Below are 15,838 nucleotides of genomic sequence, written 5' to 3' on the forward strand. Positions count from 1 at the left end.
CCACAAATTGAAAATGGTCCTTGCTCACCGCGAGCGGAGGAATCGTTGATGACCCTGGCAAATAGGGACATGGAGATAGGCATCCTTGATATCGATCGAGGCCAGCATGTCCCCCCTGATGCAAGAAAGCCACCTGTTCCAAGGCGGGTGTGGAAACATCCTCTTCCGCATCAGAAAATTCTGAATGTGGGGTCTGCGTCGCCGGCGACCGTATTGGCCTCAATCTGCGCTCTGAGATGAGACAGGCGAGGGCCGAGGGCGTTTCTTAGTAAATGCTGCTGCAAAAACATTGTCCATTTTTCTGGACATTTCTTGCATCACAAAGTCACATCATGAGCATCCAAAGCGGGCCCCAACGATACATCGGGGGTCGCAGACATACTTGGGGAATCCATGTTAGACATATGGCCAAACAGTAGGATTGCACAGTAAGAATGTAAAGAGCAGACAGGGAAACGGGGAAATACTGGAACATGCACTGCAAGGGTTTAAACAGAAGCCTCTCCTGAAAACAGGAGCAATGGCCTAAGAGGGAGCAATCCATGCCCAAACGCCAAATATGAACGTCCCTGAGGCTAAGTGAGGTTACAATGGCACCACAGGTCCCAGAAAGTAGCGTGTACTGCACCTTTAAGAGGCGATAGCGATGCACGCAGCACTACTCCGGAGGATAATCCCAAGCCCCCTAAAGGCCTGGAACCCCTCTGAAGATGAAAAGGTGAAGTCCAGGGCTGATAAGGCACTCTCCCCAGCACAGGATCTCGGCTACCTCCAGAGCCGCACCTCTGGCAACTGGAGCTCACCTGAAAAAAAAAAAAATACACCCTCAAAGAGGACCAGGTCCTCTAAACAGTAGCCTGAAAAACCTTGCGGCCAAAAGGAAGCATTCGCAGATGCCAACACATCCGCTTTATAGAACTTTGTGAAAGTGAGCACCGACAACAGGAGGCAGCCTTGCAAACCTGCATCACTGATGCTCAATGACGGAAGGCCCAGGAGGCACTGAGCGCCCGAGTAGAATACGCCTTGACAGGGAAAGGAGGAAACTGACCCTTGATGGAATAGACCTGAACCACCGTCTGTCTGAGCCATCTGGAAATGGTCACAGAGGAAGCGGATAACCCTTTTCAAGGCCGATCCATGAGCATTAATAGTGAGTCTGACTTCCTAAACAAGTTGCCTGTCATTCTCCTCGCTGCAAAGACACTGATCACATGGATCTACTATGTAGATCCGTTGATCAGTGTCCTTACAGCTGAAGCCACAGCCAATCACAGTAGAAAGCACGCCCCTAGGGACACACACAGCCCCTCCCTTCCAAATAAAGTTAACCCCTTCACTACCAGTGTATTTTTACAGTAACAGTGCATATATATAGCACTGATTACTGTAGTAATGTCACTGGTAACCCCAAAAGTGTCAAAAATGTCAGTCAAGGGTCCGATCTGTCCGCCGCAATGTCGCAGTACCGCAAAAAAAATCGCAGATCGCCGCCATTACGCGTTAAAAAAAAACAACAAAAATGACAAAAATCTTTCCCTTTGTTAGTAAACGCGATAACTTTTGCGCAAACCAATCAAAATACGCTTTTTGCGATTTTTTTTTTTTACCAAACATAGGTAGCATAAAACAAATTGGCTGAAAATGTTAAAAAATTTTGATTTTTACATTTTTTTTGGGGGGAATTTCATATAAGAAAAATGTGAAAAATATTGTTATTTTTGCAAAATTGACGCTTTTTTTTGTTTATAGCGCGTGATCAAAAAATCGCACAGGTGATCAAATACCACCAAAAGAAAGCTCTGTTTGTGGGAAAAAAAAGGACGTCAAATTTGTTTAGGTACAGCTTTGCACGACCGCGCAATTGTCCGTTAAAATCACGCAGTGCCGAATCGCAAAATACCCCCTGGTCGGAATGGGGGTAAAATCTTCCGGGGCTTAAGTGGTTAACAAAACGTGTTATAGTTTTATAACACATGCCTGCATTGTGCTGCATTAAAGCATAACTCCATAAAAAAAAAGTTATTCTCCCTTGCAGTGGGGCTCTGCCCACGTTGCATGGGTTAACTGCTCATTTTGTCCAGGGACGTAAGGAAAAGCTGTACTTACCCAGTCTGTCAATCCTCCAGGAAACCGCGCTCCCTCACGTCCAGGGGAATACAAATAAAATCATAGAAATACCGAAGTACCCTTTTCCTAATCGATATACAGCTGTCACATGACCCAACTCTTTCCTAGCTTGTCTGCAGGGAAACATAAGCAGGAGGAGCTTCTAGTCCTCTGCTGTTGGTCACATGTTTAAAAAAAAAAAAAAAAAAAAAGCCCTTGGAATACAGAGTAAAAAAAAAAAATATGTAATGTACTGTTCAAAAAGTCATACAAAATATCTTTTAAATGACATTTTTCTTATTTTTTGGCAATAATATGGTGTGGGTAGCTTTCTGCCAGTCACAGGCTGTGTCACGCCCCTCCAACCTGTGTCTTAGAATAAGAGGGAGAGATGAAGCATCCATTAATGTAATATCCCACCCCCCATTGTGTTTAGCTGGTTAGTGGACATGGAGGAGGAAGGAGGGAGTGGGCTGTTACTTACCATTGTGTATACACCCACATGTGTGACTCTATAGTCACATGAGCTGCTCAGATGTGATGGGGGGAAATGCTCAGCATAGAAACTCACTGAAAACTGAGTTGCAGAGTTGCCACTACAGCTGCAAAATCCTTAGCTGAATTAGGGACATGGACAGATGGTGGAGATGGAGAGCAGAAGTATCCACCAGCTGTTTTGCTGAATATAGAAAACAAATGTCATAGTGACTACATACATGTAATACGGCATTTATTGATGTGTTTTTTATTTTTTTTTATGATGGTTTGACACTTTAAAATAGGTTCAAATCTATTTTCCTGTGTCTTAAGGTGTGCCTAATGTGCTGTGTTAACAAAGTGGATTGCATGAAAGGGTCTTTAGAGTGGTTTGTGTCTGAGACGCTCCACTGTATTGAAAGTTTAACTTGGTGCATTTCTAGTGACCAATTTATGTGACATATTCTAACAGTTTTTTCATAAGCTATAATTCAGGGAGAGGAAGTGTATACTCTCTTATTCAGCAATTCGTCAATTTAAAGCATTCCTAAACCCGCAACAGTAAAATCAGTCAGTAAAATTGTCTGCGGACAAGCTGCACATGCTGAGTTTGGTGTGCATTGCTAGAGAGTTTTTTTTTTTTTTTTCATGGGAGAGTGCATGTGATAGTACAAGGCCAATCGGCACTGTCCAGACGGAGGGTCAGGGGACCTACCTCCTCATAGGACAATCGCAGGAGAATGAAAACTCCTCCTACAAGCTTTAACCAGTGCTCGGCCAGACACTGATAGAAGTCACAAGACCTGCTATATACTGATCATGAGAAAAGGTGTTTAGCAGTTTATATTTCCAAGTTCTGTGTACTATGTGAGACCAGATATACAGTAGTAAATGCAAGGTCCTGGGTTTAGTAATATTTTAAGTACACTTGGTTTTTTACTACAAAACTAATAGAATGCTGTTCTGTGTTGTAAATCCATTACACATATGTGAATATACACAGAGACTGCGTTGTAAGATCTAAACCTCTGTCCTACACTGCATTTTGATTTCAGCTACGCTCCAGCAGTTCATTTTCAGCTATTCTAGCTCCAGAAATTATCTTTAAAAAAAATAAAAACAATCTGAGCTTAGATGCAGGCCATGAAGCCAGCTCCAAGCTCTTGAGCCTTGCCAAACCTTTTTTTGCTGAAACGGCTTTGAACATGTAAGGAGCCATGCATACTAAAATCAACAACAAAAACCCTTCTAAGATTTAATTTTCTTAAGATTTTCTTAAGAGTTAAAATGCATATCTTAAGGCCCCTTTCACATAGGATGGACTCCGTTGAGATCAGCAGGGGATCTGTCTGCTGATCTGAGCAGAGTGGGCGGATGATACACCCTTGATCACTCAGTTTATGCAGAGCAAACACAGAGCCCGCTCTGCTCTATGGGTTGCCAGTAGTAAATGGACACCACTGTCTGTTTCCACCCGATTACCCTCTGATCTGATTCACCTAGATGGAGGAGGATGGATCCCTTTCCGTTTTTATATATCTATTTTTTTTTGCTGATCGAACCGAAGGTAGGCTGGTGTAAACGGACACAAGTCAGTGTACACCTGCTGATCCATAGGGCTGAATAGACCATTCCATTATGTCCACCCGGACAAACTGACAGGTGGACCCGATCAGACCCTTCATGTGACATGTGGCCTTACATGTAACTGTTAAAATGTATTTATATATGCACTTTGAACTGTTATATGATTTACTTTCTTGAACATTTATCATGCGCTTTCTTTTTTATTAGGTGCTACTCCAGTATTGGGAAGGTTCAGGATGCTTTTATATCCTACAGGCAATCTATTGATAAGTCAGAAGCAAGTGCTGACACATGGTGTTCAATAGGGTATGTACAGCTCATCAGTGAATCACTGTTAATGTATCTACGTGGTTCTGTTTTGTTGATTTTCAGCTGTCATTTCACACCCAAAAGTTTCTGCTTTTATTATTTTTGCTCTCAAATTAACTCTTCCTTTTTCTGAATTTGCCAGTCTTTAGATGCCCATAATCTGATATCCCCTCATATCCTTCTAGTCTTCAGGGAACATAATTGTACTGTTGGCAGACTGCTTGGTATCAAAGCATAACATTCCTGACATAATTACTTATAAAAAAAAACAAAAGCAAAACATTCTTTCACAATCTATTGTGTCCACATACATCTAACATCCTGACACATGCAGAAGGCTAAAGCCACCGGCTGCTAAACACTTTTTTTGGTGGGATGGTCCTGCCAGGGCCCCTCCTTACAGCCCATTTGTTTCTGATGGTAACCTGAGCTGCGTGGGCCTGCCATTTTGTCTTGGATGGCTGCTGTATGTCGGCGGCCACTTTTGTGTAGTCCAGTGGCCATTTTCTTGTAGTGTCCCATTGATATAAAGCGGCGGCCATGTTTTTGAAGCCTATGGAGCGGTGATTCGGTGGTGGGCCTCTAGTGTTACTTCCTGGATTTTCTCCTCTCTGCTCTGTACCTGAGTCGGTGGTGGTGAGTCCCTGTGGGTACAAATGGCTCTCCCTCTTTTTGCTATAGCAGCAACTTGGTGCGCTGGGACTTGTGGTGCCGCTTGTACAGCTGGTCGGGGGTTGTTTAGCAGTGCTTTTTCTATTTTTGCTAGTGAGGTCCCCGAGTTAACCATGGAATCCCTGGAGCATGTTTTACCACCTGACTCCCTCTCAGATGCAGGGCCCTCTAGGTCCCAGTCCGCACTGTCTGCTATGAGGGTGGTCCTAGAGTCATTCGTGTCCAAGGTAGCTATAGTCCTGCCAAACAGGACGGGCAAAAAGCACCATCCGCCTTCAACTGCATCCCCTGTCTCCTCAGTCTCCTCAGATTCTGAGGTTGACCTGGCCACCGTGGACGCTGATAGTGAGGATGATTCACCTTCCACTTCGGCCGTGCAACAAAAGGCACTAGTGGATGCACTGATTGTATCAGTGCAGGAAATTTTAAAACTGGAGGACGCAGCTGCGTCGTTGGTACATTTCGGTAACCGAAGATCCTCAAAGGCTACAAGGGCATTCCCTTTTCCCACCTATTTTGACAAAATTATCGCGTGTCAGTGGGGTTTCCCACAAACACACTGTGCCAAAGCATTTTGCTAGGAGATATCCTTGTTGAAAAAGCGGACAGTACCACCTGTGGTGGTGGATTCTCAGGTTTCCAGGTAAAAAAAAAACCCTTTTCCCAGTGGAGGACTCTCCATCTTTTAAAGACCCTTTTGACAAGGGAGCTGAATCTCTGGTCCGACATCTGTTTACCATGGCCGGTTCCATCATTAGACCCTTGTTTACCGTAACTTTGGTTTCCCAGACCTTAACGGAATGGGCAAAGCTTTTGCGCCAGAGTTTGGAAGGGGAACAGATTCCCCCTAACCTCCCGGAACTGGTGGACCAGTTGACCCAGAGGTTACAGTTCATCTGTGATGCCTCTCTGGTTGGTCTGCAGGGTATCTGTAACAGCGGTGATCCTTCGGCGCATGTTATGGCTCAAGTATTGTTCTGCATACCAGGCTTCCAAGAAGGTCCTGTCGGATCTCCTCTTTGTAGGAGATTGCCTGTTCGGAGCTTCCATGGATGATATCATTAGGTTGTCTTACAGGGGTCAAGGGTACTCTTCTCCCGCAGGTCACCAGGAGCAAGGAGTATCGTTACAAACGTGGGCCTTTCTTCTTGGCTCACAAGCGGCCTTTTCGTTCTCTGCGGAGGTTCCAAGGGGCTCTGGTCTGATAAGCAGAGAGCGGATCTCTCCAGACCCCAAGTCAAGCCCTCTTCTGCCTGAAGAGGAACCCTCACCCGTATCTGGGGTGAGAGGACGTCTTTGCTTCTTTCCGGACCCCTGGACGTCCTTGATTAAAGACAAGTCCACAATCTGATTCGGTCCGGTTACAAGATCCAGTTTCAGTCTTCGCTTCTGGCAAGGTTCTTTCCTTCCAACCTGCGTTTGTTGCCAGATCGCCTGCGAGGTCTCCATGGGGCGGTGCAAGATTTGCTCTTACAAGGGGTCATTGTACCAGTTCAAGAATCGGAACGATTTCAGGGGATTTATTCAAAGCGATTTTCTGTTCCCAGGAAGGAAGGCAATCCTGGACCTCAAGGCCTTGAACTGCTTTGTGCGGGTACAAAAATTCTGCATGGAGTCCATTCACACAGTAGTGGCATCCCTTCATCAAGGGGATCTTCTGGCCTCCTATTCCAAAATATGGCCGTTGGCGAGGAGCATTATCAATTTGTGTTGTTACCCTTTCATCTAGCCTCCGCTCCTCGAGTGTTCACAAAAGTTTTAGCCCCTGTGTCAGCGTTGCTGCGGCAGCGGGGGATTGCAATACTGGGGTACCTGTATGAGCTCCTTCTGCAAGCAGTGTCTCCGACTGCCTTGACAGACAACTTGGACATAACTGTGCGAACCTTGCAAGAGTTTGGATGGAAACTGAATTTCCAAAAATCTGCTCTGGTTCCGTCCACCAAGCTGGACTACCTGGGCCTGACCCTGGACTCTGCCTGAGCCCGAGTGTTTCTTCCAGGGGAAAAACTTCAGAAGTTGCAGGATGCGATTCTGTTACTGTTGTCACAGGCAGTCATCGATCAGGACTTGTATGCAAGTGCTGGGTCTGATCTCCACCTTCGATGCGGTCCTGTTTGCACAGTTCCACACAAGACCTCTGCAAAGAGAGATTCTTGCAAAATGAAACAAGAATCCACAATCTTCGACAGGGAAAATCTTTTCTTCCCCTGTATTGGACGGTGGTCACCACGGACGCCAGCCTGTCTGGGTGGGGAGGCATCTTGGGCACAGGTTGTGCTCGGAATTTGGACTCTGGAGAAGTCCAGACTGCCGATCAATATCCTGGAAATTCGGGTGATCAGGCTTAGCCTGGCCCATTGGACAGATCATCTGCAGGGGCGCCCAGTAAGGATTCAATTGGACAATGCCATGGTTGTGGCATATGTCAATCACCACGGGGACAAAAGTGTCCTAGCGGCTCGGGAAGTAGCCGACATTCTAAGGTGGGCGGAACATTTCGTTCCAGCCCTCTCTGCTGTGCATATTCCGGGGTGGAAAATTGTCAAGCTACCTTAGTTGGTAGGCGTTGGACCAGGGAGAATGGTCTCTTCACCCAGAGGTGTTTTATCAACTGTGTCTCCGGTGGGGAACTCCTGATGTGGACCTGTTGGCCTCTCGTCTCAACAGGAAGGTACAGAGGTTCATAGCAAGGTCTCGGGATCCTCTGGCCGACGCCACAGATGCTCTCGTGGCCCCTTGGGGCCAGTACTGTCTGATATGCCTATTTCCCCCTCTTAAGCTTCTGCCAAGACTTCTGCAAAGAATTGGGGCGGAAGGGATTACGGTCATCCTAGTGGCCCCAGACTGGCCTCGCCGGTCTTGGTACTCTATTTGGTAGGGCTGGTTGCCTACGTCTCTTGGAGACTCCTCAGACGAGATCTTCTGGCACAATGAACGATCTTCCACTCTGCTTTACAGTCGCTGGCTTTAACGGCTTGGCTATTAAAAGCCTAAAAGCCAGATGTGCTGAAGGATAGGGGGGTGTCAGAATCAGTGATTCCCACGCTATTAAAAGCTAGAAAATCTACTTCAAGGAAGATTTAGCATCGAGTCTGGAAGGTGTACATTGCTTGGTGTGAGTTTTGGGGGGTCTCCTCCCCCCCCCCCTGTTCTTTTTCGATGACTCGAATCTTGGAGTTTCTCCAAAAAGTTGTAGATCGTTTGTCCTTGGGAACTATCAAGGGCCAGGTTTTGGCCTTGGCGCTTTTCTTTCAATGTCTTTGGCTACGCATTCCTTGGTTCACACCTTTGTTCAGGGGGTCCGCCACTTGGCTCCCCCTGTGAGGTCTCTGTTTCCTCCGTGAGACCTCAATTTGGTGCTGTCGGTTCTTCAGAAACTGCCTTTTGAAGATATTTGTAAGCTTCCTCTGCTTATTTTGTCACAGAAGGTAGCCTTCTTGGTGGCTATTACTTCTACACGCAGGGTGTCTGAGTTGGCTACGTTGTCTTGTCGTTAACCTTATTTGGTTAACAGAGACAAAGTGGTGCTTCATCCCCGCCAGTCGTTCCTTCCTAAGGTTGTTTCTGGTTTCTATTTAAATGAAGACATTGTGTTGCCTTCCTTGTGTCCTAAGCCTAAACAGGCTAAAGCGATTGCCTTGCACTCTTTGGATGGGGTTCGGGCAATCCGAGTGTACCTGGCGGCAACTGAGTAATTTCTGAAATCATATTCGCCATTTGTCCTCGTAAAGGGCTGCCTGTGTCTGCTGCGACCCATTTCCATATGGATCAGGCAGACAGTGGTGAAGGCCTAGTCCATTAAGGGTCAGGATCCTCCTTAGTGCCTCTTGGGCCTTCCGTCATCAGCAGTCAGTGGCACAGGTTTGCAAGGAGGCTACTTGGTCGTCTGTGCACACTTTCACAAAATTTTACAAAGTGGATGTGTTGGCATCTGCGGATGCTACCTTTGGCCGCAAGGTTTTGCAGGCTGCTTTTGAGAGGACTAGTCATCTTTGAGGGTGTATTTTTCAGGCAAGCTCCAGTTGTTCCTGGGTGAGTTCTCTGTTATCTTGTTGGCTGGGTTTAGCCTTTTGTTTGACACTGCTTTTGGACGTCCCAATGGTCAAGAAGATTCTGGAGCTGTGTCCGTCAGGGAACGAAAGAAAATGGGATTTTTGTCATACCGTAAAATCCTTTTCTCTGGTGTTCATTGACGGACACACCCCTCTATTGAGTTGGGTTATTTTTCTTCTGACACTGCCTGCAACAAAACTGAGTGCCTAAAGCAGGAAGTGGGAGTATATCCCCTGGGACTGCCCCATTGGCGTAAAGTTTTTTTTTTTTTTTCTTTCTTTCCTGTTTAGTGTCGTACTACTGTAGGGGGCAGCATAACCAAATGGTCAAGAAGATTTTGGAGCTGTGTCCGCCAATGAACGTCGGAGAAGTATTTTATGGTAAGACTAAAATCCCATTTCTCTATCGTCCTTTGACAGAGGCAGCTCTCAATGCTTCTTCACGATTGGGTTATGCGCCATCTACAGGAGTAGTCTAGTCAGTGAAAAGTTTTCACTCGACACGCCTATAGGGGCTGTCCCTCACGAGATAACCCCAGACACACTGCTCTCAAATCAGTTTCTTGCTGTCTAGTTAAGGAGTAGGACCTAGGTTTCCCTCTGGGACTCCGGTCTCAGTTTTTATTTTTCTTAATGTTTGTTTTTTTTATCTTTATTCACTATCGCTAGCTAGTGTCAGGGGGATCCTCCTGGTGAACTAAAAGCGACAGCCGAGCTGAGGTTTCGCACTGGATAATCTAGATCCTTACGGTCTCCCAGCTTAGCCAACTAGCGTAAGCAGGTTGTGGTCCGCCCAGGCCTCGCCACAACGGAGCCCCGGTGGATTGGGGTTGAGCCTGCAAGCGGATCCCTAGCCGGGACGCAGCGACCTGGAATGCCCTGAGTCAGCATACCTCTTTTGGCTGGCAGCACCCCCACTCAGGGTGGGAGGCGAGCTGCTTCGGAGCAGAGCTCACCCGATCCATGGTATGGTGAGTGATGCAACGCCCTCCGTGTCCCTGAAACTGACCTCTGAGGGGGTGATGTGGACCCACTCCTGGGGATAACAGGGCTGTGTTTCTCTGCAAGAAAGAAGACTCTTGGGGGGTAGTGGGGGTTTAATATTACCTTGTCCTGGGGGGTCCCTTTGGGTGGATTCCCGCGGTGGCCTCATGCCTGGGTCCTGATCTCATGGCAGCGATGGCGGCTCCCATTTTAAGTGTGGGCATGGTCTCTCTGTGTGTAAGGGCAGCACCCATTTTCCCTAAGCTTCCTATTTACTATTGGCACCATTTTATTGTAGCCTGAGGCTACACAGGCAGTGTGCAGCCTCTAGTGGTGATATGTCACTTCCTGTCAGACGTTTTCATCCTGGAGATTACATTAAAGAGCAGCTATTTCTCAGAGGTGATAAAGTAAGGGGTTTTGTTCCTTTGGGTATTCCTCGGGCACACTTTTGCTCCTGCCAGCCTTTAAGGGGGGCTCCAGGTGCAGCGTGGTATAGTGGTGCAGACCGCGATCGCTATTTAAAGGGGCAGTGCACTCTACTTGCTAAGAGTCCCAAAGTAAATTCCCCCTTATTGGTGCGCATGCCGGACAATCCGGATCGCAGTCTCATGTCTGTCTGCAGCTTTGAAACATCTGGCGTCAAGGTGGACTTTGTGATTGAACAAGTCTCTACCCAGACACGGCCACTGCCTTCTCAGTCCTCTGATTCAGAGCCTGATATGGTCGCCACGGACAATCCCATCCCTGAGGGATCCCTGTCCTCACAGTCAGATGGTCAGGAGGATTTGTCCTCCTCGGCTGCAGCGTGGGAACGCGCTAATGTGGAAGCACTGATTCTTTCATTGAGGTAAACAAATGGATGATAAAGCCCACACAGGTCAGCGGGTAGTGTTTGGCTCCCGCAATAGCCCAGAAGTCGGGTCAGGTGTTCCCTGTACCGAAGACTTTCACAATATGGTGAATGAGCACTGGCGCATTAAGTACGTGCTAGTGGTGCAAAAGCGCTTTAAACGCTGTTATCCCTTTGCTGACTCAGTCTCTAATAAGGTGGATCACCCTGTCTCCAGAACAAATCTACTGTGGTACCTGTGGAAGTCTCCTCGGTGTTTACGGACCTGGTGGACTGATGGGTGGAATCCCTTTCCCGCCACCTGCATTTGCTGGCGGGCTCGATACTTAAACCTGTATTCGCGTCCGTCCTGGTTTCTCAGACAGTTACAGGATGGGTTGCATAGGGGTAACTTGACCGCTGAGACGGTTCCCCCGGCTCTGATGAGCTCACGGACCAGATGGCCCAGGCCCTGGTGTACCTGTGTGCTGCGGCCCTGGACGCGGCTCCTCTGGTTGCCAGAGTGTCAGCAGTGGGGATTGCCATACGCCGCATGGTGTGGCTGCAGAGCTGGTCTTAACTGATCTCCCGTTTTTGGGTGAACGCCTGTTTGGGGACTCCTTGGATGAGTTAATCAAGTGCCTAATGGGGGTAAGAGTTCTCTGCTACCCCAATCCTTAAAGGCAAGGCAGCTCGCAGTAAGTGAGGACCCTCTTTCACGACTCGCAGGCTTTTTTTTGTGCCGCAAGGGTGCTTGCAAACGGTAAACTGTTCAGAGCCTCTGGAGGAAATGGGAAGGCTTGGTCGGGTAAGCCCAAGACTAGCCGGTCCAGTTCGGCAGACAAATCCTTTACTACATGAAGGGGCGTCCTCACCTGATTCTGGGTGGGGGGGACGGGACGTCTGCGTTACTTTCCAGAACCCTGGATGTCTCTGATTCGGGACAAATGGGTTCACAAACTAATTCAGTTGGGGTACAAGATCGATTTTCGGTCTCGCCCAGCGAACAGGTTCTTTCCATCAAATCTGTCGATTGGAGGATCTCAGGGGAGGCAGTGCAGACTCTCCTTGCACGGGAGTGATTGTGCCGGTTCTTCAGAAATTATTTTGAGGTTTTTATTCAAACGTGTTCAGTGCCCAGAAAGGTGGTCAAGGTGTGTCCAATTCTGGACCTGAAATCACTGCACTGCTTTCTGCGGGTGCAGAAGTTCGGATGCAATCTATTTGGTCGGATCTGCACATACCTATTTACGAGGGTCATCAGCGGTGTCTACGTTTCGAGGTGGCGAAGGAGCACTTTCTCTTTGTGGCATTACTCTTTGGTCTAGCTTCCGCTGGGGTGGAGTACTGGACACTTTGTGTCCAGGGAACGTGGTGGGTGGAGGAATCATCCTTACCTATTAAATGTCCAGGAGCTAAGGGCGATCAAAACTCTGCCTGCTCCATTGGACGCCTCGGCTGCACGGCTTTCCAGTTCGAGTACAATCCGACAATGTCACGGCTGTGGCATACATCAATCATCAGGGAGGCACCAAGAGTGTCCGGGTGGCCAGGGAAGTGGCCGAGATCCTTATTAGGGTAGAGGCACATGTTCCGGCTCTCTCCGCTCCAGGTGTGAAGAATGGCAGGAGGATTATCTGACTCGTCAAGTTCTGGATAAAGGGGAATGGTCCCTGCATCCGGATGTTTTTGTCTCCTGTGTGCCAGATGGGGAACTCCGGAGGTGGATCTGTTTGCGTCTTGTCTGAACAAAAAGGTAGATCGGTTTGTGGCCAGGGCTCGAGACCCTCTGGCCGATGCCACAGTCGCGTTGGTGGTGCCTAGGAACTGGCATCGATTTGATTTAGGCCTTTCCTCAGGTGGAACAGGTGCAGGGGATTCTGGTGGCCCCAGACTGGCCCTGCCGGTCTTAGTACGCAGACCTGGTAAAGATGGTCGTCGAGCCTCCCTGACGGCTGCCTCTGAGAGAGGATCTGCTGTCTCAAGGGCCGATCTTCCATCCTGCTTTAGGCCCCTTTTACACTTGCCGCTCCGTTGACGGACTCAGTTTTTCTCAGCTGGGTATCGATCCGCCGATCCCCCGCTGAGCAAGCGGATGGCAGCTGTCTCCCCGCGCTGTGTGCGGAGACAGAGCTGTCAGGTCCTCGCTTTTCTCTATGGGGGAGTCTGATTAGAGCGGACCACCGGTTTGTTCTCATCCGATCCACACCAGGCGGATGTAAAATAGGGTTTCCATCCGTCCGGATTTATCGGATCGGATGTCAGGGGACATGTCTCCGGTGACATCCGATGCCCCATAGAGATGCATGGGGCATCCGTTCTGATCCGCCTGAAAAACTGACAAGTGTGAAAGGGGCCTTACGGTTGCGACCATATCAAAATGGGTCAGGCAGACAATTGTTCAGGCCTATTCATTAGGGGTCAGGTTCCTCCTTTCCCTGTGAGGGTGCATTCTACTGGAGAGCGGAGTGCCTCTTGGGCTTTTCGCCATCAGGCTTCTGTTGCTCAGGTGTGTAAAGCGGCGACTTGGTCGTCTGTGCACACTTATTCCAAATTCTCCAAGGTTGATTTGTTGGCATCCTCGGATGCTTTATTTGGCCGCAAGGTTTTGGCAGGCTGCTGTTTGACAAAGAGACTTGGTTTTCTCTTTATGGGGATACATTTTTTGTTTGGGGGTAAGCTCCTGTTGGTTTGGGTTTAGCTTCTTTTGTCGCCCAGTTGGCTATGTTTTTTAGCCTTGGATGTACGTTAACGGTCGGTTGCGTTTTCTCACCCCTCATGCCTACACTGCTTTGGGACGTCCCAATAGTGAAGAAGCATTGAGAGCTGCGTCTGTGAAAGGACGATGGAGAAAATTGGATTTTTGTAATAACTTACCGTAAAATCCTTTTCTCTGAGTCCTTTGACAGACGCAGCTTCCGCCCCTCTAAAATGGGGTTGGTTCTGTCTGCCAGAACACAGCGCTATATACTGTATGTAACTGATGCTACTTGCATCTTCTACGGCATTCCCAGTGGGTGCATCTGTTGGTAAAGAAAAAATAGTTTATATGGACAAGCCTGGATTCAGATTTTACTGCTGCAGCCTCGACTTTGCACTTTGAGCTCCATCCAGGGTGCTGGTCCTATTTTTTGGTACCAGTGCTTTCCAATGGCATCCACACTGTGGGATTTTTAGCAGGCAAAACTTTCTAAACTTGGTAGTTCCTGACCTGTTTGGTTTAGGTCATAGCATTGGAGAACCTTAATTTCCTGATCTAAATTCTGGAATCCCAAAATGGTTGCTCTCACAATGCAGGATCATTCCCTAGGCAAGTCTAGTGATTTGTATACCGTTGGACAATATTGCGATGCTAGACTGCCTCTACCATGAGAATAAACAGGCAGTCTTGCTCTGGCAAGAAAGGTAGTCTGGGTCCTGGCTTGGATGCAGTCTATGAAAGGGCAGTTTTTTCCAACTGTAAATTCTGGACGTGGGGGAGTGGTCCAGACACTTGGGCTCCATTCACAATAGGGCGTTTTCAGCTCCAAAAACGCTCAAAAGAAACGTTTCCAAAACGCCCAACAAGTAAAGCCCCATTCATTTAAATGGCCCCTGTTCACATCTGAGAGTTTAAACGCCTGAAGCAAAACGCCCAACGCTCAAAAAAGTACATGAGCTTCTTTTTGGGCAGATTACAGGCGTTTTCCCTTGGTCTCTAGTCAATCTAAAAACGCCTGCACAAAAAACGCCTGAAACAAAAACGCCCAGGTGTGAATGGAGCCTAAGATGCATCTCTGAGCTTGCATTGCAGGAGGAAAATGTTGAGGGGAGACTGCAGTTTTCCTTCACTGTCTTCATGCTGGGCCAGCTGGTTTCCTGATTCGGTAGTTCTCTGAATGGGGGAAATGGTCCAATGACTCGATTTCATCTGCACATCTGGCTCTCTGTCCTTCCTAGTACACTTTGCAGACTCAAGTGGTGGAACTTTATGGTGATCTTGCTTGCTCTAATTCTACTCGGGCAAATGTTGTTTGCAGTCCTGATTGGTCTCCTGACAGTTGCTCCAAAGTTCCACATTAAGTAGGGTTTTCAGCAAGTTCTTTCCTTCGTTTCCCTCTACACTGCTTAGAGATGTTTTGCTCCCTGCATCCTTATGGGATCATGTGAGTTAAGAACTGGGTCTTTTTCTCTTTTTCGTTCATTGACAGACACAGCTCCTTATCTTCGTAACTATTGGGTTATACTGCCCCGTACAGGTGTAGGACACTAGGCAGAAAAAGAATCTGGCTATGCCTATGGGCAGTCCCAGGGTGTATACTCCCGCTCTCTGCTATAGGTACTCAATTTTTTTCTGCTTAGTCACTAGTAAGAACCTAGTTCCTTGCTGGCATCTCTGGTCCTAGCAAAATCTTATTTTTTTTTTCCTGTAAGATCTACAATCAACTGCCGGACTGGGCAAAGGGCTGGATAATCTAGATCCAGTAGTCACCCCAGTCTGACCAGCGAGCGTGCGCAGACCTGTGCTCCACGCTAGTTCGTCCCAACATAGCCCCACTGGACGGAGGCTAGCCTGCGAGTTAAACGCCTTGCGAGGTCGCGCCTATGCCATTGAAACCCTGTGGCTGGCGATTTCGGGGGTGGGAGCCCCTCCTTAATCCACTGATGCTGTCTCCTTGCTCTTTTAACTTCCTGATTGCTGAACCTTCAGTGCAGATTATTCTGATGGCTGTAGGTGCCTGTTTCCGCTGGGTGGGGCATCTAGTGGGGTTCTCTCCCCTTCTGCTGTGGATCGCTTTGTGCCTGGCAACCTGGTGGTGTTGTCAGCGTGGTGGGG

The 15,838-nt window shown here is 48.0% G+C and overlaps 1 protein-coding gene across 6 annotated transcripts in view; it reads left to right on the plus strand.

Annotated features, from left to right (window-relative positions):
* The window catches only part of KDM6A (lysine demethylase 6A), a 794,872-nt gene that overhangs the window by 639,400 nt on the left and 139,634 nt on the right, over nucleotides 1-15,838 (plus strand). For all 6 annotated transcript variants that reach the window (XM_082247554.1, XM_082247553.1, XM_082247555.1 and 3 more), the window contains one exon: nucleotides 4,381-4,479. In XM_082247554.1, coding sequence (XP_082103680.1) covers nucleotides 4,381-4,479 — 99 coding nt within the window. The remainder of the gene's footprint in view (nucleotides 1-4,380; nucleotides 4,480-15,838) is intronic.

This window comes from Pelophylax lessonae (assembly GCF_965119305.1).
Source record: "Pelophylax lessonae genome assembly, chromosome: 2".
NCBI classification, from domain to species: Eukaryota; Metazoa; Chordata; class Amphibia; order Anura; family Ranidae; genus Pelophylax; species Pelophylax lessonae.